The 25,447-nt window shown below is 48.5% G+C and overlaps 2 protein-coding genes across 5 annotated transcripts in view; both read right to left on the bottom strand.

The window, feature by feature from the left end:
• Positions 1-13,608, bottom strand: part of DHX37 (DEAH-box helicase 37) — a 126,570-nt gene extending 112,962 nt beyond the window's left edge. Inside the window, exon 1 of the mRNA XM_078874604.1 lies at positions 13,605-13,608. The gene's annotated coding sequence lies outside the window, so the exon portion shown is untranslated. The remainder of the gene's footprint in view (positions 1-13,604) is intronic.
• LOC144945938 (arsenite methyltransferase-like) lies at positions 3,231-25,447 on the bottom strand. 4 transcript variants are annotated; one of them, XM_078874608.1, is made up of 10 exons: positions 25,331-25,447; positions 18,863-18,993; positions 17,083-17,233; positions 16,803-16,939; positions 12,781-12,850; positions 12,147-12,228; positions 10,259-10,412; positions 7,342-7,490; positions 6,109-6,225; positions 3,231-5,120 (listed from the first exon to the last, which is right to left on the bottom strand). In XM_078874608.1, the coding sequence occupies exons 1-9, from the start codon at positions 25,412-25,414 to the stop codon at positions 6,137-6,139; spliced, it is 1,047 nt and encodes a 348-aa protein (XP_078730734.1). In that variant the 5' UTR covers positions 25,415-25,447; the 3' UTR covers positions 3,231-5,120; positions 6,109-6,136. The 4 variants fall into 4 exon arrangements, with proteins under 4 accessions (XP_078730734.1, XP_078730733.1, XP_078730732.1 ...); XM_078874607.1 differs by lacking the exon at positions 25,331-25,447 and adding an exon at positions 24,622-24,671 and having other exon boundaries at positions 3,233-5,120; positions 10,281-10,412; XM_078874606.1 differs by having other exon boundaries at positions 3,234-5,120; positions 10,281-10,412; positions 12,781-12,813; positions 16,799-16,939; positions 25,331-25,441.

Raw genomic sequence — 25,447 nt, 5'->3', positions numbered from 1 at the left:
GTATACAGACTCTCATTTGGGGCCGTCCATAAATGACGTCACGCGATTTTGGACGATTTTTGACCTCCCTCCCCTTCGTCAGACCCCCCCGCTCAAATATGACGTCACAAAGCTCTGCCCCCCCAAAATAAATAAAACATGCTTCAAATCGCTTTAAACTATTGTCATTGTAGTGCGTATTTAATGTGGCGCTGCACTCTGATGTTGTAGGAGAAAACATTTATGAAAACGTCTATTTAATTAAGTAGAACGCGTCTATATTTATTTAAAGTTGCGCATTTTGATGTGACGTCACATTTCTCACCCCCCTTCACGTCACCCATTGTCACAAATGTCTGACCCCCCTCCCCCCCCAGGTGCGTGACGTCATTTATGGACGGCCCCTTAGACGTCGCCGGTTCGATTCTATCTCCCGGCGCGGCAGTCGAGAACAATAGTTGCAAGTTTTTTCAGTCCCTTGACGGGTTATCACCACAGTGGGTCGATGGCAGGACGTGTGTGTGTGTTGGTGGGGTAAAGAGTGAGTGCTCACACCTCTTCCAAAGACATCAGGCGAGCGTGGAAGAGTAGGCCAACGGTGGCGTGAAGAACGTTTTACAGCAGGGCTGCGTATTATAATGTTCATATTTTACACGGCATGGGAATGTGGAATTTCCACCAGGGCCGCCAGGAGAGATGACGATGTTTATTTGAGCAGGGAGCCTGTGACTTTTACGCTGGACATTCTCATGAGAAGAGACGGATGGGTCAATATTTCAGCCAAACTCATTATTTGGAAGTGGTGCACACGCACAATCAACACAAAATAAACTCAACACATTCGTCAATAACACAGTGGCCTTCATATAACAACAATAATAAAAGGCGACGTTCAAGCAATGGATCTTCACTTCATTGCAAAAAAAATAAAGGCCATTCCCCGAAACTTTTGCCCGTTTAATATTTTTCCTTTTTAATGGCATCGTCGTGTTCTTGAAAAACGTGTTTAATATTTATCTTCTATATTTAATCTGCGGCACCAAAATCTGTTTACAGACTTTGGAAAGGTCACCCGAGGCTTTCGACTTTCTGCGCCCAGCATCGCAACGCCTCTCTCGAGAGAGAGAGACGCGTGGCACTGCGGGCCGCACACGTGTCGGGGAAATTGTTGGTGACATGCCGAGTAAAAAAAACCGCAGCTCACATTTGTGGCAAGAGGGCAAAAGAAAAGTCGTAAACACGTGTTAGGGGAATTAATGTGGCGAGCCGCCCACCTTCATCGTGAGTCATTCCCTCTACGCAACTCAAGAAAATGGTCAACTTTACTGCGAGGGAAAAAATAATACTATGGGCGATAATTAATTGTATTTAAGTTATTGATGAGCTTTCCTGGTGGACATCGTTTAAATTTCGATTTAAAGCTTTCATGACTGCAGGGATTCATATTCTTGGTTCTTTCGGTAAAGTCACGTAGAAGGGAAATAATAAAATAAATTTATTTTATTTTTAAATAAAACTACATTTTGTTTTTTTAATAATAAAATAAATGTCTTTTCTTTTAAAATAAAAATAAATGTATTTTATTTTAAAATAAATAATACAATATATGTATTTTATTTTAAAATAAAAATACATTTATTTTATTTAAAAATAAAAAATAAGAATTTATTTTAAAAGAATAAAAAAAATACATTTATTTTATTATTTCCCTTCTACGTGACTTTACCGAAAGAACCAAGAATGACGTCGTTTAACTTGACGCGTGGACGCATTGGTGGCTTGGTGGGCCCTGTGGGGAGCGGTGGCACAGAGAGGTTAGCGCTCGCTGCTGTCTGAACTTGGCGACCCGATTTCCTAAGTCTACTCAGCCTCAAATGAGTACCTAGTGCGGTGTGTAAACATCTCCACTCGGGTGACAAAGGCGGCCGGGCGTGGTGTTGACCACTCACTCCTCGTGTATCGTGCCAGCCTTCATAGGTGCTTCTGGCTGACAGCACTTGCCCCAACAATCTGTTAAGGCTACACGGGGGATCTTTGTCTTGGTGGACGCTAAGCAGAGTAAATTTTGGCTCCTAGTGAAGTGACAGAAGAGAGTATATTATATGCGAGATAATAAAAACGTAGAGTGACGTAGAGATGCAGTGAGATGAAAGAGAGATGCAGAAAAGATAGTCATTGCGTATTTATATTTATTAGGATTTGAATTCGAGCTGATATTGGACCGCACTCAATTTTATTTTTAATGAATCCTGTGCCACTTGAGCCTCTTGGGGCCCTAAGCCTTTGCTCGGGTTGTTTACGCCTCGCGCCTGATTGGGCAGTGTGTGTGTAGAAGACGTCATCTTCTTGGTTCTTTCGGTAAAGTCACGTAGAAGGGAAGTAATAAAATAATAAAAATAAAACATAATAAAAGAATTCTCACGACGTTTCGGCCACAACGCAAGCAGCCGTCCTCAGGTGAAGAACAGGTCTTAGAGTCGCGGCATCTCTTCAGAAAGGTGAGACCTGTTCTTCACCTGAGGACGGCTGCTTGTGTTGTGGCCGAAACGTCGTGAGAATTATTTTATTATGTTTTATTTTTATTATTTTATTATTTCCCTTCTACGTGACTTTACCGAAAGAACCAAGAAGATGAATCCCTGCAGTCACGAAAGCTTTAAATCGAAATTTAAGACGTCAGCTGTTTGGGGGAACCGATTGTCGCGTTTTGTAACCTTGTGTGTGTGGGGAGGAAATTTTGTTCTAGGGAAATGTCACTGGCTGAATCTGGCCGCGGTTCCAGGAAGACGTGGTCACGAGCACGGAAACCGACACTTTACCACCACTGACGCTCTCGGTTGAGGAAATTACTAATTTAAACAAACTAGCAAGCGACCATAAAAATGCCCCTAATCAACATTCGCTCAGTGGAAAGTTGCTTGTTCTCCTCGACTGGGTTGTGAATTGTTATCATTATTATCATCATACAGTACTTTGTGTAGCTGATCAGACCTAACAAGTAACAGTTCATATTCTTGGTTATTTCGGTAAAATCACGTACTGTAGAAGGGAAATAATAAAATAAAAAAATATATATAAAACAATACAATTCTCACGACGTTTCGACTGCAACACAAACAATCATCATCAGGTGTGAAATAAACAGCAAGAAAATTAGAAAGTTTTATATTTTTATTATTTTATTATTTTTCTTCTACGTGACTTTACCGAAAGAACCAAGAATATGAATCCCTGCAGTCACGAAAGCTTTAAATCAAAAGTAACAGTTAACAGAGCTTCCTTGAGTGTGCTTTCAGACACAGATGAGTTTCAACATTCATTCAATTATCTGTGATATCACAGTTAAGAGGGATATTTCGCACAGACACAAAAAAACAAACGTGAACACCATTCTTAATATAGGTTTATTTGGGTTAGATCGCATACATATTTGGGTTTGTTTGTGTAAATATTTACGCGATCTAAAAAAAAACCTCTATTATGGATGATATTGGTCGCGAAAGCCTACGTGTTAAACAAAACTTCTTAACCGCAGAATTGCTTGTCTGTAGATTCTCCCACAATAGAGTGTATATGGAGCAAGATGTATTTGTTAACATACAACCTCGTGCACTCAGCATGTTCCCGCTGCATTCGTTGCATAAGGTGGCACAACCGTTGAGCGACAAACATCACGTGACGTTGAAAAGAAGTTGGATGTTGCAACTCGTCAGTTTTTACTTGTCGGTAAGACTGGAGAAACACATAGCAACCGAAATATTAAAATCATCACAACTGCATTATGTAATTGAAAAAAAAACGTAAGACTATTAACCAAAGCAATCAAGGCTGTCATTAATAGCCGAATAAGTTCTTCATCACCACAATAACTTATTCGGTTAAATTTCGATGTAAAGCTTTCGTGACTGCAGCGATTCATCTTCTTGGTTCTTTCGGTAAAGTCACGTAGAATGGAAATAATAAAATAATAAAAATAAAACATAATAAAATAATTCTCACGACGTTTCGGCCACAACAGCGTCTTTCTGACAGACCTGTTCTTCACCTGAGGACGGCTGCTTGCGTTGTGGCCGAAACGTCGTGAGAATTATTTTATTATGTTTTATTTTTATTATTTTATTATTTCCATTCTACGTGACTTTACCGAAAGAACCAAGACGATGAATCCCTGCAGTCACGAAAGCTTTAAATCGAAATTTAACCGAATAAGTTATTGTGGTGATTATTGTATTAGACAGATTAATAGGGTCACTTAAATGGCTCCCCCCCCAACAAGACATGCAACGTTGAATCAACATTAGCACGTGGTTGCCACCGTTGGTCCAGCGTTTCATATTTACTGGCTCAGGGAATCAATACAATGCCGGAAAACTAAGCTAGCAAGACCGAGGTTCTCAGTTCGAATTTAACCAGCCATGTGCGGCTTTTCATCCACCGTGACAACAGCCGGCGGGTATCATGTGTCCTCTGTAACAGCTGTTATCTGCCGGAGCCCATTTGCACTACAGGGAATTATGTTTGTGCAATATTCTTAATTTCTCATGTGATAACAGTTGTTTTTGGTGTGACCCAGAATCACTTTTGCAAATGAGATGTATTCTGGTCTCTTAGGGTGCCACGGTGGCGAGATGTTAACTATTTCGCCTCGTATACAGGAGGCTTGTGGGTTCAATCCCCACTGACGCCTGTTGTATATTTGGAGTTTGAATGTTCTCCCCGTGGTCGCGTGGATTTTTCTCCGGGTCCTCCGGTTTTTCCCTCCACATTTAGAATCAACATCACGGCGTTTAGAGTATTTGGCTGCTATAAATCTCCACATTAATAAGCCACTTCGTTGAGCTATCATTTGTGGCCGGGTCGCTTCTGAAAAAGAGCTACATAGCTCAGTGGGCCTTACCTGGTAAAATACAAACATTAGTTTAGTTTAAGTTCCCACCTGGTTAAACAAATTTTGCTTTGTTATCATAGGCCCCTCACTAAACTTTCATCACAAGTCTGGTTTTGTCATCGAGCAATGTTACGCGACAGCACTCGAACAACTTCGACTTGAACCGATTTGTTCAGTTGCTCTTGGGTTTGCATTTGCTCACACACGACCCAAGCTGCGCTGCCAGAGAGAAGGGGTCCATGCGGGAGTCATCCTGCAACACACAAGCACCAACACACACATCACCCGATGTCGCTGATACAGGCTGCTGGGCCATGTGATATCTGGCAAGCACCTATGATGACTGGTACGGCACATTTTTTTTGGGGCTAGCCATCGGACAAAGACGGTTACCGCACCGCGCGCTTTCAGATGCGCTTCTGCGGCCGTCTGGAACGCTCTCCGATACTCGGGCACTGGAGCTATGCACTTTTAAATCTAGATTGAAAACTCATTTCTTTAGAATTGCTTTTGTGTTTAGATGCCTTTCCCCACACCTCCGATTGGCATGGTCGGCTACGTACATATGTACATTTGACGGGGGTGACCTGTCCAGCACCACGCCCAGCCTCCTTTGTCTCCCCAGTGCTGATGTTTACACAACAGGCCAAGTACTAATTTTACGTTTTAAGGCTGAGTTGACCTAGGGGAGGCCCAGGACCGGTTCAGATATTTGCCACTAATGTTAGCCGTGGCTGAGAATCAAGCTTGGCGCACTTGGTGCGTAGCGCGGTGTGAGCACCTATGAAGGCCAGCATGGCGTGCGAACTTGTGCTGCAACCAGCACCATGCCAAAGTGCAGCGGTCAGCGCACTACGCTACGAAGTTCGATTCCCGTTAACGACCAATAACAGTGCCGAATATATGAACCGGTTCTGGGCCTCCTCTATGTCAACTCAGCCTTAAAGGGGTACCTAATGTGGTGTGGCAACATTTGCACTGGGGAAACAAAGGCATCCAGGCGTGGTGCTGGCCACCCACCCTCTCGTGTGCCATGCTGTCCTGCATAGGTGCTACTCGCTAACAGCACTTGCCCCAACAATCTGTTAAGGCTATAACGGAGGATCTTTGTCTTTGCATGTGTGAGAGAGAGGGAGACTTCGTGCGTGCGTGTGTGTTACGTGCACACGGCGTGAATCCCTTCGGCAATTCCGCGGCTGCGCGTGCTGTTGTTGTTGGCAGTGTTTGACGCCGCTTCTCACCGCAGTTCCTGTGCAGGACTCTGCGCCCTCACCGAGCTCCACGGAGAAGTGCGGGGCGAGGCGCGAGGTGCCGATGACGGTCGCCAACTCCGCGTCCACCGCCACGGGCTCTCCGCGCTAGAGACGCAGTCACAAAACCGTGCGGAGGGAACGATCTACCAGACGGGCCGGCTCTTCCGTCTCATCCACGCGACAATGATTTGTCAATTCCAATTCCTAACGCTGCCCGGTGTTTGTCTCCGTCTCAAAGAGACTAGGCTAAAATGAAATGTTTTATTTCACCAGGTAAGGCCCACTGAGCTGTGTAGCTTTTATTCAAAAAGCCACCAGGACACAAATGATAGAGCAGCTCAGAGCCGCGAGCAGGAACCATAGACAAGCGGCAGAGGCAAGGCAAGTGAGCCGGTGCCAAATTTCACCCCCCCCCCTCCACCCTCTCAAAGCTCTGCGGTCCTCTGGTGTTGTCGGACAAATGTATACTTATTTATTTTAACTACCACGTAAAGCCCACTGAGTTATTAACTCGAAAAACACACATTTATAACAAGTATATCCCGTAAAAACAAAGTTTTTCACTATAAATCCTTTATATGCGTGGCGGCTAGAGTCCTCTCGTCCTCTGGCTTGAGATGGCTGCCACCTATGGGTCAGATGATTGCATTGCACCATTAAGCAATTGGTAATTAAATATAATTTTTTTGTCCTAAAAAGTGTAAAATTTTGGAAAAAAAATTTCACGAACATTAATTGTCACACACAACGAGTCTGTGTGGAAAATGTCAGCTCGATTGGATCACGGGAAGTGGGTTAAAAAACGACCGAAAGATTTGCACGGTCCTAAGAATGCAAGTGAACTTAATATAAAGGATAAAAAAAAAAAACTGGTGGAAAATCCACACGACTACGGAGAGAGAGAGAGGACCCGCGAACTCCAAATACACAACAGGCATCGTTGGGGGTCGGGATCGAACGCACAATCTCCTGCGTACTCGTAGGTGATAACACCTCGCCACCGGGGTTGTGTTTACATACGGAAGGAATCCGGAGTACCTGGAATGAACCCACGCGCGCGAGGTGGCACACACTCACCTGGTCAAACGAAATGAAATCGAAATGCTGTATCGTATATAGTATCGTGAAAACACATACCGCGGCAACCCTCGTGAAAATAATTAGCGATGCCGCATCTCGATGTGTAACGCTGCGCGAGCACGGTTAGCGAGCATCACGCACCTGAAAGGTGTGCTGGTGGTCGAACGCCAGCGTGTCGCCACAGTCTGGGGCCGAACCCAGGTAAGTGACTCGGGCGCCAGGTCCAGGCGGAGTCCCCTCCGATGGCAGCTTGAACATGCGGTACGTGCCCGAGGCGTAGCGCAGGGGACCTGGAGAAATGGCCCACGGTATTGCGGCCCAAACGAGAATGAGACTCATATTTAATTTGGAGCTTTCGTGACTGCGGGAATTACTCTTTGGTTAAATATCGATTTAAAGCTTTCGTGACTGCAAGGATTCATCTTCTTGGTTCTTTTGGTAAAGTCACGTAGAATGGAAATAATAAAATAATAAAAATAAAACATGATAAAATAATTGTCACGACGTTATAGACCAGAGATCACTTAAAGGAATCGCAAAGGTGATATCCAATTCCACGAGGCCTCTTAACACGAAGGGCTGCACTGCTCTGTGAGAGATCCGAGTAGGTACGTTGTCACGTGACATGCATATTAGGATACCTTTGGAAAGAAATGACAAATGTTTTAATACATAATGAATATGATCAATTGTCAAGATATGTGTATTCGATAGTCTGCTGTTCTAACGAAGCAGGTACGGGTTTAAATAGATCACGTGTTAACTGTACACAGAGTTGGACAATGATCCACTGTGTAACCTACACAGCATGTTGTGGCAAGTGCTGTTAGCGAGCACCTATGAAGGCCGGTACATCACACGATGGGGTGGTTGTGGCCAGCACAATTCTCAGCCACCTTTGTCTTCCTGGTGCTGATATGTATACACCACGCCAGGTACTCATGTAAGGCTAAGTCAACCTAGGGAAGGCACAGGACCGGTTCAGATATTCATCACCAATGTTGGCCGAAGGCGGAAATCTAACCCGGGAGGTCGGGTCCGTTGCGCGGTGCACTAACCACGACACAACCGCTCCCCAGAGTTAGATCGACACTAACGCACACGATTCAAAACCATCTGCATTTTACATAAATTTGCTAAATTCCTCTTGATATGCAAATTCCTTTGTCAAGGCGCCCCTTCCCCCCTCCAACCCAGCTTAAATATACGCTGCCAAACTTAATTTGGAGCTTTCGTGACTGCAGGAATTATTCTTTGGTTCTTTCGGTAAAGTCACGTGGTGCCCATTCAGACGCTGTCTTTCCGACAGACCTGTTCTTCACCTGAGTACGGCTGCTTGCGTTGTGGCCGAAACGTCGTGATAATTATTTTATTATGTTTTATTTCTATTATTTTATTATTTCCCTTCTACGTGACTTTACCGAAAGAAGCAAGAAGATGAATCCCTGCAGTCACGAAAGCTTTACATCGAAAATTACTCCACTTGTCCACTGGCCACACCGCTAATTTCCATCCCATCAGTGTTCCCAGTAAATGCGGTACGTTGGGTCAACAGTTACAACTGCGTGCCAACGTGTATTTGAACGGATTGGTCGTACACTGGTGCGCAATATTTCAAAAAAGCTAATTTGTGACAATTATTTATTTCCCCACGATTCGGTCAGAAAATCTTGTGGGGAGCGCCAAAATCGGTTCTCGTGATGTCGAAGCGATCGGGAGAACCATGAAGCTTCGCAGTCTGTTGCCGTACAGCAGCACTCAGCCCAATGACGATTGGCTGGCTCCGTGTTCCAAAGGCAGATTTGACTCATCTTCTTGGTTCTTTCGGTAAAGTCACGTAGAAGGGAAATAATAAAATAATAAAAATAAAACATAATAAAATAATTCTCACGATGTTTCGGCCACAACGCAAGCAGCCATCCTCAGGTGAAGAACAGGTCTGTCGGAAAGACAACGTCGTGACAATTATTTTATTATGTTTTATTTTTATTATTTTACTATTTCCCTTCTACGTGACTTTACCGAAAAAACCAAGAAGATGAATCCCTGCAGTCACGAAAGCTTTACATCGAAATTCAGATTTGACTCCTCGTGCTCTAGACGAGGTCGGACGGTTTCCCCGAATTATTTCCGGAATAATTTCTTGGCGGGCGGTGGCATCAAAATATTACGACTCATCTTGCCACACATTCGAATGGGGAAACAGCCGCTGAATCTAAGTGCAACGTCTGATGGAGAGTCTGCAGCTCACTAGAGGGCAACAGTGACAGTTGTTATGACCACTGTTTCATTGTTTGTATTATTTATTTATTTATTGTGGCTTTATTTTGGTGATTTTCGAAAAGTTTTTTGGTTTGGCCATGTTTGTTTGTTGTAGTACAGCGTTAGACTGATGGCCTTAATCTAAGTTGTCTTGTGGTTGTTGTTGTTGTTTGACTTGCATCCCACTGGGATTTTTGCACACAGCGTTGGTGTACGGTGCCTTTTCTGCAATATTTTGCTGTCTTTTTTTGGATTTTCTGTTTGCACTCAGTCACATATTCATTTTAAGATGTTTTTGTTCATGTTTTAGTTTTTTGTTTGTTGCGGTTGCACCCGATTCAAGAGCCGAATGGCTCACAGGGCTACACCTAATAAATGAACTTGAACTTGAACAGCGACATCGTAAGACTGTTTTACGAGGACCGGTGTTTCGATTTAAAGCTTTCGTGACTGCAGGGATTCATCTTCTTGGTTCTTTCGGTAAAGTCACGTAGAATGGAAATAATAAAATAATAAAAATAATACATAATAAAATAATTCTCACGACGTTTCGGCCACAACGCAAGCAGCCGTCCTCAGGTGAAGACCAGGTCTGTCGAGAAGACTCTGTCAGACCTGTTCTTCACCTGAAGACGGCTGCTTGCGTTGTGGCCGAAACGTCGTGAGAATTATTTTATTACGTATTATTTTTATTACTTTAATATTTCCCTTCTACGTGACTTTACCGAAAGAACCAAGCAGAGGACCGGTGTGTCATGCTGCACCGGCGAACCGCCAAAACGTCCTACTGGCTTACCGCCACCCGTTAACCGACGCACCCAGTTTCTTGCAGGTGTCGGCGTTGGTGATGGTGATGTGGCTCGCTGTCACCAGGTAGGGGCGGCTGAACCCCAGGGCCCGAGCGACGCCGATCAGATCCTTCCAGAACATGGCCCCACCCATTCCTTCCCCTGCAGAGAAACACAAGGACCAGGCGACGCAATGATACCCATGTGCTCGTGTGTACGCGGCGAGATGTTAACTGCCTCGCCTGGTATACATAGAGGTCGTGAGTTCGATCGCAACCCTGACGGCTGTATATTTGGAGTTTGCGTGTTTTCCCTGTTAATGCTCTTTGGTTCTTTCGGTAAAGTCACGGAGGTATAAAATAAAATAGATCACGACGTTTCGGGCGCAACACAAGCGTCCATCAATCTGGTGGGAAAGTATGGTCTGCTGCTGAGGCAGACTGTTTTAACAGTTTTAACTGCTGCTGATGCAGACAATTTTAACAGTTTTAACAGTCTGCTTCAGACTGTTTTAACAGTCTGCATCAGCAGCAGACCATGCTTCTCCACCTGATGACGGACGCTTGTGTTGCGTCCGAAACGTCGTGATTTATTTTATTTTATACCTACGGGACTTTACCGAAAGAACCAAAGAGTATGGATTCCTGCAGTCACGAAAGCTTCAAATCAAGACTCCCTGTTGATTTTTTCTCTGGGTCCGGATTTTCCCTCCACATTTAGAAAAATGCGTTTCAGAGTATTTGGCTGCTATAAATGTCCACGTGATAAGCCACTTCGTCGAGCTATCCGTTGTGGTGGTCAGGTCGCTTCTAAAAAAAGAGCTACACAGCTCAGTGAGCCTTGCCTGATCAAATAAAGATAGTGGTCAAAATAGTGGCAGTAATCCACTGCTGGATGAGGGCCTCCCCACACTGTGCAGGTCACGGGGGTTATTTGACCATACTTGGGGCGGTGGTCGCTAGCCACGTGGCCTGCAATCCAGCACTGTGGAGTCAGCCAGGGTTGGTGGGTCACACAGATGTTGCGAAACTCCCTTCCCGTGGGCATCGAAGTGCCATGCCCTGGCTGACCAGGAGAAGACGCTACAGCAAAGTGTGGAACTATTCTCCATCTGCTCCATCTGTACGGGATAGTGTGTTGCCCCCTCGCACGCAAGCGTGCGTTTTATCCGGGTGCTCCGGTTTCCTCCAACTTATTCGTTGGCTGAAACCTACTCAGTGTATTCATGCACCTCAATGTGCCGCGGATTGCACAGCGTTGTTAGATGCAGTTCGCAACAATGATGCATCTGTATAAAAACGCTCGTTAATTATCATTGTTATTATACTTCACCACGCCGGTTCAGTGTGAGTTGAAGCCAGAGGTGTTAGGAGCATGGGATGGATGTTGGCTGTACTGCCCTCTACTGACACAGATGCTGGGTAGCAAATTGTGAAATAGTTCAAATACATCCATCGATCGAGGTAAAGGTACAAGACTTGCTGGCTTGCTTTACAGTGGAAAAGGTGGCGGCCGTAAGCGTGCACATTAATCAGGGGTGGGGAACATTTTTTCTGACAAGGGCCATTTGGAATTTTATAACATCATTCGCGGGCCATACAAAATTATCAACTTAAAAATTAGCCCGTTATATTTGGTCAAACATTTCATTAACTCGCCCCTAATGTGATGGCTGGAACTGCTTCTCTTTGGTGAGGCGCGTGATGTTAGCCGGTATTGATGATGTTGCTGCTACTCGCAAATGCTTTTCCAGGTTTGCTCCTAGATTTATTGAATTTCGAGTCCCGCCTCCGGTTGCCTTGGCAGGGCCACACCAAATGATTTCGTGGGCCTTATACGGCCCGCGGGCCGGACGTTCCCCACCCCTGACATAAATACACACACACACGTACGTACCCCAGAGGCACGGGTCTGACTTTATATCGCTGGGCACGACAGCACTGGCGTACATATCGCTGTAGTACATCTCTCCACCCGTCTGCAGGCAATGCACACGTGAAACACACGCGTGACACACGTGTGACACACAAACACGCGCGCGCACATGCCAACACATCAAGGCCGTAGCCATGGAGTCAACATTGGGGGGGGGACCAAATTTTCCAGGGGGTCCCCCCCCAGAAAAAGAAATACATTGAAAACGAATTTCCTGTCTAAAATATTAAAAAATTCACTAAAACATGGGATGGACTTTTTTTTTACAATAATGTTTAATATTGTATTGTATTACATTGCTCTGTTTTTTAATGTTTTACCTTTTCTTGTTTCATTGTATGTAATGGCAGAGATTATGGATTAATAAAGTACAACCATAACCACAATCATATAAACAGAAATCTATTTTATAGCAATATATTGGGGGGGGGGGGGGGGCATTTTGAGGGGGATGTGTGTCCCCCCCCCCCCCAAAATATATTATAATTACGGCCTTGCAACACATTAAGGGTGTCGCCTGGTCCTTGTGTTTCGTACTGCAGCAGCGGCCGTAAACCGTAACCTCGAGTGTGCGCGTGCATCTCGTGCCGCCCACCTTAAGAACTTTGTGTGCTTCCTTGAGAACCAGCTTCTTATCCGGACACAAGCAAATGACGCAGTTGGAGCTGGCACGCAGATCAAGAAAACATCGCAGAGTCAATATCGTCGAGTATTCTCATTCCGCTGGTGGGATGACAACCAGCGGTGGAATTCTACATCCTGAGACCACAATCCACATTTTAGACGAATCTCCCAACACATTTCAAGGCCCTCTGTCAATCCACCGCCTGACGAAGGCTTCCCCGCACCCTCCGATTAGCGCGGTTGACTACGTACGGTGTGAAAGAAGTTCAACATACGGTAAAAACCTTGGATTGCGAGTAACTTGGTCTGCAAGTGTTTTGTAAGACGAGCAATTTTTAAAAATAAATATTAATTTGATAAACGAGCGAGGTCTTGCAATACGAGTAGTACGTGTATACGCTTCGTCTGCCGAGCGTCACGTGATCACATCTGATATACGAGTGCTTTGGATTGCAAACACGTTTCCGGAACGAATTATGCTCGCAATCCAAGGTTTTACTGTACGTACATATGTGATGCCGCCACCACGAAGCCGTTCAGCAGGCGCCCCATCCCCAACCTCGCCACCACCATGCAACGGAGCCAACCCCTCGTCCCCCTCACCTCACCTCACATGAACACACCTGCACGCATTTGCCCCCCCATAGAGCTGGAAGGGAAGGTCACCTGATCGACCGGTTTTTATCCGAGAAACCCTTATCGGGATTAACTCTCACGGTTTCCGGCGATCAGGGAATTGGACGGCCTCCCCCGACGCTACTTTGCACCGCGGCGCTGCGACCTGCCTTAAGATGGCATGGCCGCGGCAAGGGGCATTCGGCCACCGCGGTTGAAGCGCATCCCCCACACACACCACCCACGTGTCGACGGGGCAAGCAGGGGAGGGACGGGACAACATGAGTAGCGGGACCGCTCTTGCGCATAGTCATGGAGGGTTGGGATCATTACGCTTGAGCGCGCAGGCCCCATTGTTAGGAAGGGTAAGGGATTAATTAGGATTTACGCCGCGCACGCCGCTCACTGTTTAGCAGATCAAAAGCGCCCGGAACCGCCGTGCGCGTGCTGGAGGTGCGCGAGCTCATTGTTCAGCGCAGCATCCTTTTGAGGTAGGGAGGATAAATAGGGGGGCGCAAAGGGGAAATCAGGCTCTTCTCTCCAGCGCCAGGCGACAGGACGCTCTCCAGTCCAGCGACCCGAACGTCCGTGAGACGTGTCGAGGCACGCTGCGAGTACGGGATCGACGAACCGCCGTGGGCATCTAACGGGGAGTAAGAAGGTGAAGTAGGATAATAGCCGATAGATAAGGAATAGGTACAGGTTTAGTGGAATAGGCCAGCCTCGTCGACTCACTGATTCAACATTAGTTACCAGGTAGCGAATAATAAATCATTAATAGCGAAGCGTGGCCTCGCGTGATCTTGTCGAGCAGTGGGTACGTGTGGGTGCGCGTGTGTACACCGTGGTTCACCACGTAAGTGAGCGCTGCGTAGAGCGGCACACGAGTGGGTGTCGCGTGTGTGCAGGTGTGTGCGCTCGTAGTGTGGGGGAAGGGGTCGGTGCGTCCGCAGGCACCCGCTCCGTCTGTCGCCGCCGGGACTCGCGCAGTGTGAGGGCAGCGTCGTTCGCTCTCCGACCCCTGACCCCCGTTTAATAGCGCGTGCTCCGTGGAGAGACAACGCAGCGTCCGCAGGTGAACGAGGGCGTGCGGCGAGCTATGCCGCTCACACGAGCTCGCGGAGGGACGGACCAGGGAGGGGAGCCGTTGGGCGATGAGCCCAGCGACAGCAGCAGCTTCTCGCAGAGCAGCGAGGGGTCGGCGCACGGCGGAGCCCCTGCCATAAGCACGGAGCAGGGAGGGACTTCGGGGACCAGCTGCCCCAACAACATGGTGTCAGAAGTGGGATGCGCTTCAACCGCGGTGGCCGAATGCCCCTTGCCGCGGCCATGCCATCTTAAGGCAGGTCGCAGCGCCGCGGTGCAACGTAGCGTCGGGGGAGGCCGTCCAATTCCCTGATCGCCGGAAACCGTGAGAGTTAATCCCGATAAGGGTTTCTCGGATAAAAACCGGTCGATCAGGTGACCTTCCCTTCCAGCTCTATGGGGGGGCAAATGCGTGCAGGTGTGTTCATGTGAGGTGAGGTGAGGGGGACGAGGGGTTGGCTCCGTTGCTTGGTGGTGGCGAGGTTGGGGATGGGGCGCCTGCTGAACGGCTTCGTGGTGGCGGCATCACACATACATGGGGAGGTCGTTTTATATTCTTAGGTTTTTTCGGTAAAGTCACGTAGGTAAAAAATGTAAATTAATAAAAGTAAAATACAAGTATCAAGTGAGAGAAATTCTCACTTGATACAGCTATCGTGCTGTTGACGGTTCCACCTGAAGACGGAGGCTTGTGTTGCCTCCGAAACGTCGTGATTTTAATTTTATTTTAATTTTACTTTTATTAATTATAATTTTTTTACCTACGTGACTTTACTGAAAAAACCTAAGAATATGAATCCTTGCAGTCACGAAAGCTTCAAATCTAGAGGTCGTTTTTCTCTACTTCACCACACTGGTCAGTGCCGGTTGGTGAAGGGGGTTCCGAGGCCCGGATAAGATATCTGCTCACCATTGCTGGCCTCAGGTCAGAATTAGAATATTTATTTACTAGCCTTTTGCCCGTCCCAGGACGGAAGCTGTAATATTTAGGAAAAAATTGAGCAGAGTATCATTGTATAGTTTGTGTAAATGTAATGGCAGTTAATCTTGCAACGAAAGAATGTCATCAAACACTTCACTGAATTTCACTGTAGTAGTTTTTTTGTGATTGTAAATTTATTTAGGAATTGTTGCTCGTACATTTTTCTTAACTTAAAAAATGAAACCTCGATATACGATATTTTGTGTCAATCTCTTGTACTGTATTAATGGCAGTGATTCTTGCACAAAACGATGTCATAAAAACACCTCACTTCATGTCACTGTAGTACTAAATGTGGAGGGAGGACCTGGAGAAAAAATCCGTACAACCACGAGGAGAGAGACAAGCAAAATCCAAATATACAGCAGCAGCAGGCGTCAGGTTCGGGATTGAACCCCCGACCTCCTGCATACCAGGCGAGGAAGACAACATCTCACCAGGCCACAGCCAAAGTACCTGGGGCATTACGCACGCAGTCAACAAAGGCGAAGATAAAGATCCACCCGCGTAGCCTTTAACAGACCGTTGGGGCAATTGCTGTCAGCGAACACCGATGAAGGCCCACGAGGGGGTGGGTGACCAGCACCGCACTCCAGTGACCTGTGTTCGATTCCCGCTCGTGACCAATTTCAGCAGAGAATATCTGAACCGGTCCTGTGTCTTCCCTCGGTTGGCTCAATTCAGTGTAGTGTTTAATGACATTCTTTCGTTGCAAGATTAACTGCCATTAAATTTACACAAGCTATACAATGATACTCTGCTCAATTTGTTTTCTAAATATTACAGCTTCCGTCCTAGGACGGGCAAAAGGCTAGTAAATAAATATTCTAATTCTGACCTTGAGCCCGGTGCCTGAAGCGCTGCTCCACTTCTCACTCCGCAAACTCCTAAACACTCCGCATGCCTCCTGTGACGCAGTGACGGCTCTCGACTGGTTGTGAGGGCCGGGCGGTGATGCGGCCCAGCGGTAGGACGTTTGCCGCTTGTTGCGAAGGTTTGTGGTTCCAATGCATTGGCTGCCCTGATTAATACTGCGGTGTCGCTGCAGTATTAACGATACGCTTGCGTCATTCGCAAGGGTAGGCCGTCGTGCGCTGCCGGTGTCACGGTCCAAATTTGAAGGGGAAAAAAATTACACAAATGACTCAATTGGAATCTACAGTACGTAGCAATCATCGCCCCACTCCTCTGCGAAAACTTGTCAGGACACTCCTGGAAAAGAGTCGTGAGGCTTGGTGAGACTTTCCTGGTTAGACAAGCATAGTGATAAGTAGTAATAACGATGAGCACGTCCGCGTCTCCTTACGCACACGATGATGTCAAAGGTGTTGTCTCCAAGCCCAGCCTCTCCCAGCTCCTCCAGGTAACCGGAGACGAAATTCACGTTGGACTTGGAGTAGCCAAACCGCTCGCGATGGTATTCCACTTGCGCGTTCCCCGTCTCAATCTGTGGTCACGGGGATTGAAGCAAATTCTTCGTTGTGAAAACAGGGAGTAGTTAATGCTTCCAACAAATATGGGGGGGTGAGCGTGCATGGTTGAGGGGAGGGATTTGGGAGCGTGTGGTGGGGGGGGGGGTTACTGTGGCACCATTTCCGTCGTCATGTCGATGCCGGTGACACTGCCTCGGGCTCCGACGAGCTTGCCGAGCAGGAAGCAGTCACGGCCAGAGCCACTGCCCAGGTCCAGCACGGAGCAGCCATCCAGACACTCGGGCACCACCAGCCCACAGCCAAAGTACCTGGGGCATTACGCACGCAGTCAGCGAAGGCGAGCACAGAGATCCACCCGCGTAGCCTTTAACAGACCGTATTCTTGGGTATTTTCGGTAAAGTCACGTAGGTAAAAAATTTTTAATTAATAAAAGTAAAATAAAAATAAAATAAAAATTACGACGTTTCGGAGGCAACACAAGCTTCCGTCTTCAGGTGGAACCGTCACAGCACGATTGCTGTATCAAGTAAGAGAAATTCCAAGAAAACAGTCCTTGTATATATACTGGTTGAGGGTGGGAGGAGCCAAGGTAGGCCCCCTTTTATTATTATGGTAAGGAGGGCCTACCTTGGCTCCTCCCACCCTCAACCAGTATATATACAAGGACTGTTTTCTTGGAATTTCTCTTACTTGATACAGCAATCGTGCTGTGACGGTTCCACCTGAAGACGGAAGCTTGTGTTGCCTCCGAAACGTCGTGATTTTATTTTATTTTTATTAATTTACATTTTTTACCTACGTGACTTTACCGAAAAAACCCAAGAATATGAATCCTTGCAGTCACGAAAGCTACAAATCTAGAATTTAACAGACCGTTGGGGCAATTGCTGTCAGCGAACACCGATGAAGGCCCACGAGGGGGTGGGTGACCAGCACTGCGCTCCAGTCACCTGTGTTCGATTTGCCGCTCGTGACCAATTTCAGCAGCGAATATCTGAACCGGTCCTGGGTCTTCCCTCGGTTGGCTCAGCCTTGAATAAATGCACACCTGCTGGCAGTGTGTGAACTGGGCATGGATTGGCCCCTACAGTCTGGTAAAGTCTCACACTTAGACTTGGTTTCAAGCTCAAGTTTAATTTATTAGGAATAGCCCTGTGAGCCATGCGGCTCTTGAGTCGGGTGCAACCGCAACAACTAAAATGTGAACAGAGAACATCTTAAAGCGACGACGCGCAACAGAAACATCCTGGATAAACCAGCAAATCTTCCAGAAAAAAAACACCGTATCTCCGCAAGAAACATGGCTTAACCATGTTTTCGAAATCACCAAAATAAAGCTATAAAAACAATGTAGCAACAATAATCAAAGGAACTGTGATTAAAATTTAACAATAAACGATATACATAACATGTACGTAACGGTGAACCTAGTGAATTGAGTCCTTGACATTAGCAGAGGTTTCGATTTCAAGCTTTCGTGACTGCAGGGATTCATCTTCTTGGTTCTTTCGGTAAAGTCACGTGACTTTACCGAAAGAACCAAGAAGATTAGCAGAGGTATCAAGATATGAAATTTATTAGAACTATGGAAGCCAATGAATGACGGGATGGCTGCCATGAATCGATGAGCGTCGTAGCATCAATCAATCAAATTGCTTCGTGGTGGATCCATTCAGCAGAGTTTGGGGCAGGAATTAGGTGACCTTACGAAAGAAAATTCCAACGTCTGCCTAAAGGTATTTTGAACATTGATGCAATCATCGCTCTGTGCTTGTGTTTCCAATACTGACCCCTGTCCGTTAAATCTCTCTCCGCTCTGTCTCCCACAATATCCCCTGGGAAGCTGTACATGCAGACCCGTTGGGCGAAGTAGTTTCTTACAAGGACGACCAGCCTACGCTGGAGATCTCCGTGTTTATCTCCGCATGTGACTGACCTGCTCATGATGGCGGGGTGTATGAGAGCCATCGCGTCCTGTATCATCTTGCTGGGTTTCTTGGCAGGCAGGGTGCACGCCACATCAGTCTGCAGGTCCTCGGAGGTCTGAAGCTTCTTGCCATAGTAGTCCTATTTACGCGCACAGAGGTCGACACGCGTTCAATCCGTGAGTGCACGGGCACAGGGAGTCATCTGTAAAATAATTATCTCGAGATATCAGAGTGAGCGAGGGTCAATAAACCTACCAGTGCAACCTCACGTATCCGACCGTCACATATCTGCGCCGACCGATTAACCGCCCACAGCCAGGGCCGAGTATATGTGCAAGGGATGTCAGGAGAAGGATTCCCACCAAAAGGAGGGGGACAGTGGAGCAGGAACTGTGGAAGGGGGAGGAGCAGGCGAGGAGATATAAGAGAGAGAACTGTTGGGAAAGGGGGAAGAACGAGTAGGAAACGGACGGAAAAGGCTGGGGACGAGTGTGGACTGGGGGAAGAAAGAAAGGACGAACCCTCTGCAACTTCGTGTCGGCTCTCCTTGAAATATGCGCGGAGTTGTCACTGCCGTTCTCCATCGGCGTAAAGTTAAATCCGATCGTTTTACGCACGGCCATGTCTTCTTGATGGCGCGTACGTTCGCTCACTTGCAAGGCACAGTCAAAGCATGTCCCCGTGCTTAAAGCAGCTGGCGTTGTATTTTTGTCCAGTGGCCAGAAACCGGCCCTAGACCTTTGGGGGCCCTAAGCAAAATTTGGTTGGAGGCCCCTTTGATGTATGATTTTTTTCACCCACTAGCTAGCAGTGACTCTAGGGGGCCCTCTGCTGGCCACGGGGCCCTTTGCAATTGCAAGGGTCGCTTCGTGGCTGGGCCGGCTCTGCCAGTGGCTCAATATGTGTCCACGGTGGTGTAGCTGTCACTTTGGCCGGATGTTCACATATCCGCCCATTCGAGTCGGACACGTCACGTTGTACTTCATAGTACTCTAGGGCCGCGTTCTTCAGTCATTCTCAGAGGAGGGGACACTTGTCGCCGATAAGACATCATCAGTGTGAGGGCCGCCACACAATGCTGACGATGGGGGGGGGGGGCGGGTGACTTCACTCTTTGTGGATTGTCGGGGGCCTACTAAAGGCGACAAGAGGCCGCCAGTGAAGAAGAACTCTGAGCTTGGAAGTGTAAATGTTTTATTTGTGTGAGCTTCTTCCTTGGAAATGAGACGCGGGGAACCTGTATGCCACATGCACGAAGGGCCTACCACTTAATAAGGGCACGCAAACGATATTTGTCCCTTACTAAACTGCATTGGTAGTGATGTGCAAACGACAAAACACTCAACACATTCGTTAATAAGACCCCCATATAGTCTCCCCAGTGGCGATGTTTACACACCGCACCAGGTACTCATTTGAGGCTGAGTCGACCTGACACACACACACTGACACACACATACTAACACACACACTGACACACACACTGACACACACACTGACACACACACTGACACACAAAGATCCCCCATATAGCCTTAACAGACTGTAGGGGCAAGTGCTGTTAGCGAGCACCTATGAAGGCCAGAACGGTACACGAGGGGGTGGGTGGCCAGCACCACGCCCGACCGCCTTTGTCTCCCGAGTGGCGATGTTTACACACCGCACCAGGTACTCATTTAAGGCTGAGTCGACCTAGGGGAGGCCCAGGACCGGTTCAGATAGACGTCACTGGTGTTAGCCGTGAGCGGGAATCGAACCCGGGTCGCCAGGTTCATAGCGCAGCGCGCTAACCGCTACACTACCGCTGACACAAACAACAACAACAACAACAACCGCCATTCGCCACTAAGTGGCGGTGACGTCACCACGACGCTTGTGCCAGGCCATGTGCACCTTGAGGCCACGTGAAGTGTCGAACGCCCGCTGGCAGGAGGTCACGGGGCAGACCCAGGTGCCACGGGTCGACTGACCGAGATGACCGAGATGACTGGCTGATGCACCACCTGTGCCCCCTACTGTGCCAACTTGCTGTGCTTTAGCCACCCGGCGCTCCGCTCGTTGTTGTGAGCGTCGCTCCTCCGCCCTCCGTTGTTGTTGGAGGGCGACTGCCTCCAACTGCCCAGTAGCGTCCTTCACGAGCCTCCTCCACTGAGGCCGATCTTGACACCGCTGGTACCAGTCATCGGCAAGTCCACTCAGCTCCACGTCCTCCTGTACCACATCACTCCATCTCTTCTCTAGCCCGTGCCGCGCCCGTTTAGCCCCCTCGATCCGGCCGAACAAAAGCTGTTTAGGCATGCGGTGGCTGGGCATGCGGGCTACATGACCCAGCCAACGCAGCCTTGCCTGCCGGAGGAGCTCACCGATGGGACTTTGCCCAGATCTTTCAAGGATTTGTGAGCTCCTCACACAGCCCAGCCTGGTTAAACCCAGGATAGATCGTAGGCAGGCCAGCCTAAATGTTTCCAACCGGCGAAGATGCTCCACTAGGGGGGTCCACGTTTCGCAAGCGTAGAGAAGGGAGGGAATGACCGTAGGCGAGAAGACCTGAAGCTTCGTGCGGAGCGACAGACCAGGTAGCTTCCACACAGCGTTACGCAACCGATGAAAAAGATATTGCCGCTCGACTGATTCGGAGTGAGACCTCTGCTGATAAACTGGAGCCGGTCATAAGCACACTGCCCAGGTATGGGAAACTCTCCACTCTCTCCACAACTGCCCCATCACCGATTGGGAGTTGTGGGGGTGGAGTGTCCGATGGTACAAAATACCCAGGCAGGTGCTTAGTTTTGGTGGGGCTGATGGTAAGGCCCCACCTCTTAGTGGCACGCTCCAGTCTCAGCAGAAGCGTCTCCAACTCCTCTTCTGAATGAGCAGCTATTACCAAATCATCGGCATACATAACGTGGTTGACCAATAGGGAGCCATCCCTTGATCGCACCCGGGCGTCGATCAGCCTCCCATTATATCTGTACCAAATGGAAATTCCCCCGGTATAGCTATTGAAGGCTTCACGAACTACGCAGTCGAAATAGATGTTAAATAATGTGGGAGCCAGAAGACATCCCTGTCGCACCCCAAGGTGTACAGGGAAAGGCTCCGACTCCCGGCCACGTAGTTTTACCCGGGCCCTCTCACCATCATGAAGGTCCTTAATGATCGTGAGCAGAGGGTCAGGGACTCCGAAAGCACGAAGAACAACCCAGAGCCCAGGCCTACTGATGGTATCATAGGCCTTGACCAGGTCAATAAAGCAGAGATGCAGGTCTTGTTGGAATTCCCTATACCTCTGCTGTAGCAGACGGACAGAAAATATGGCATCTGTACAGGACCGCCCTTTCCTGAAACCGCATTGGGGTTCCGCAAGCCTCTCCTCAGCGTGCCTAGCAAGGCAATGTTGGATAATCCTTGCCAGGACCTTTCCCGGCACACTGAGGAGTGAGATGCCCCTGTAGTTGTTCCAGTCTGTGCGGTCCCCCTTCTTAAAGAGGGGGACCACCAGGGCATCCTTCCAGTCCTGCGGTACCCGTCCAGCGGTCCAGACTGTTGTCATGATGTCATATAGGGCAGTCTGTGCACAAGCGCCACCCTCCCTCAGCATTTTGCTTGGGAGATCATCTCTGCCCGGTGCCTTTCCTGGTCTCAGACTCCGGATCGCCTTCAGTGCTTCCTCAACAGATGGCACCTCAGCCAGCCACTCGCAGGGGGTGACCTCCTCCAATATTTGAGGCACCGAAGCCTCAGCAGGGTTATCCCCACTTTGTGCCATGATGTTTTCCTGGCTGAGAGATTTTCCCTCCCCCAGGACCTCACAGAAATGCTCAGCAAATCTGCAAACCTGTTCCTGGGGGTCGGAGATTGGATCACCGTTTTTTCCCCTAATGATGGTAATAGGTGTGGTGCTGCAGGTTACTTTTTTGATGGAGTTAAATAGTGATTTGTGATCGCGGGCCACTGAGGCAGATTCCATCTCCTCAGCAACCCGCGACCACCACCCATCCTTGCAGCGCCTTACGGCTCTCCGAACCTCTGAGCGAAGGCTGCGGTAAACCTCCTCATTCTCTGACGTGGGATGCTGTAGCCGATGAGAGTGGGCCTGTCGCTTTTTCTCAATTAACCTGAACACCTCCTCTGTCAGCCAGGGTTTCTGGGGAGGTCTGGACCGCGTACCCAAAGCAGCCATTGCAGCTGCATGAGTCACAGTCTTAAACCTCGCCCATTTACCCTCGACATCAGGTGGAGTGGGGGACGATGCCAACCCCAGCTGCAAACGATGATGAAATTCTCGCTTGCAACTTTCATCAGCTAACTGAGACCAGGCCACTTTTGGTTGGAATGGGATCCTGGGTGTACACCCACCACCGGAGTGGAAGAATGGCAGGCGCATCTTACAGATGACTAATCGATGGTCAGAGGGCAGATCAGCTCCACGGTAGGTCCTGGTGTCAAGGACATGGGCTCGCATCCGCTGGTCCGTCACTATGTAGTCCAGCAGATGTTCTTGCTTGGACCCGGCATGCATCCATGATGTTGTGTGGATGCGCCGATGCCGGAAGAGCGTGTTGGTAATTACAAGCCCATGGGCTGCACAAAAATCTAGCAGCCTCCTACCGTTGTTATTGAGCTGATCTGGCCCATGCCTTCCAATCAATCCAGACCAGGTGCCAGCATCATGACCAACTCGGGCATTGAAGTCACCCAACAAGATCACTCTGTCCCGAGTGGCCACTTTAGCCAGCACCTGTGACAGGAGGTCATAGAAAGCGTCTGACTCATCGGCTTTGCCTGCATCCCTCCACGGATGTTCGTCTTCGGTGGGGGCATAAGTAACCACGACCACCACTCCTCGCCTCTGGTTGATGGGAAGGCGAGCCCAAAGTATCCTGGGGCTTACAGCTTCCCACACCTCACCGCCACGCTCCCACGCCCCCTTCATTCTTTTGTTCAGAAGAAGAGCCACACCCTGTTGTTTGGCAGTCTCCTGCCCCGAGTAGAGGACTGTCCACCCCTCATGGTGGCAGGATCCAGAACCGGTCCACCGGACCTCCTGAATGCCACAAAGATCCAGGCGGTACCGGTCCAGCTCCCGACAGAGGAGTGGCAGCCTCTCCTCCGCAGTGAGCGTTCGAACATTCCACGTGGCCATCCGCAATGGTTTTTCGTTGTTTCTGGAGGAGCCCCGAGGGTGAAAATTCAATCTCCTGGCTCCGCCAAATGGGGTTTGGCCAGGAGACGTCATGAAAGCCTGACCCCCCGGGGCCTCCGGCACAAGCTTATTAATTACAGGTTTATGTTTAATTCGTAGTTTAGTGGTGGTTAATTGAAGGTGGAGGGGTTACCAGCCCCTCGCACCCGTCCAGAGCCCCCGTTTAGCCACTGTGGTGGTCACAGACGCCATGAGGGGAGAGGCCAATGGGCATTGGCCCTCCCCCCACAGCACTGCCCACGACAGTGTTGCCCGTCCGGCACCGCGAGGAGGTAGGAGGTTGTTTTGCCGGACCATTCTGACACACACACTGACACACACACACTGACACACACAGACACACATTCTGACACACATTCTGACACATATACTGACACACACTCTGACACACACACACTGACACACACACTCTGACACTCACACTGACACACACACACAGACACACACTGACACACACATTCTGACCGGGCCAGTACAGCAATGCACGGCGTAATGACGCCACTAAAATAATTTTCAGTCGACAACAAAATAATCCGAGACTCCCCGCCCCCCCCCACTAACCTGTACCTCCACGCCAAACATTCACGAAGTTTGTTTTTGTGACCCTCCCCCCATCAGCCGCATTGGCACTTTCCGATAATCGCGGTGGAACTGCGTACGGCGCGAAAGAAGTCCACCGTGCGTGGGGCAGAGCGCGTGCGTGGCCTCCTGGCAGCAGCGATTGGTTGGCGGCACGCGAGCAAAAGTCTGGGACTGGCTTCGACGTTGGGTGCCTCGTCAGGACGGCGAGGCTCGCTCGCTGCCCAACTTGCCACGTGTGCGAAACGTCGTGAGTTTTTTTAAAGTTTATTATTTTAATATTTGTTATTTTTTATTTTATTCTTTTTTGTATTCTTTTTATTTTAATCTTTTTTATTTTGATTTTATTCTTGTTATTTTTATTGTATTATTTTTATTTTAATATCTTTTTTTCTTTTTTTATTGTATTATTATTTATTTATTTTCTTTCTACGCGACTTTACCGAAAGAAGAAAATCATTTGCCACGCGCTGCTGGATGAGCAGTGCGCCATGTGCGTGCAGCAGTGCCCCTCTCGCCTGCTGCCACCCTGCCTCTCCGCTCCCCGCCTTCACCACCCCGCACTGCTGCAGCACGGGGTGAAGTATGGCCAACCAACGGCGTAGCGAACCCTTCATCCAGCAGTGGATCGATCGTGCATGCCTGATTTGATGATGGTGGTGGTGGTGATACATCGATAGGCTCCGTGTACCTTAACGCTGTCGTGGATTTGCTGTCCGTCCATTGCGCGCGAAGCTGCTGCAGCTGCTGTGGCTGCTTCTGTGCTAAAGTTCATCGGGAGAACTTTGGACGTTGCGATGGTGCCGGG

This window comes from Lampetra fluviatilis, chromosome 39 (assembly GCF_964198595.1).
Source record: "Lampetra fluviatilis chromosome 39, kcLamFluv1.1, whole genome shotgun sequence".
In the NCBI taxonomy this organism is placed as follows: domain Eukaryota; kingdom Metazoa; phylum Chordata; class Hyperoartia; order Petromyzontiformes; family Petromyzontidae; genus Lampetra; species Lampetra fluviatilis.
The sequence above is the reverse complement of the archived record's forward strand: the minus strand, read 5'-3'. Positions and strand labels throughout refer to the sequence as shown.

What these genes read in the sequence shown, in the direction of transcription:
- LOC144945938 (XM_078874605.1), bottom strand. Translation starts at nt 25,414, where the DNA reads ATGAACTTTAGCACAGAAGCAGCCACAGCAGCTGCAGCAGCTTCGCGC. An exon ending in AAATCCACGACAGCGTTAAG is followed by an intron (nt 18,994 to 25,330) that starts GTACACGGAGCC and finishes GCGCGTAAATAG; the next exon opens with GACTACTATGGCAAGAAGCT. An exon ending in CGACACCTGCAAGAAACTGG is followed by an intron (nt 7,491 to 10,280) that starts GTGCGTCGGTTA and finishes CCATTTCTCCAG; the next exon opens with GTCCCCTGCGCTACGCCTCG.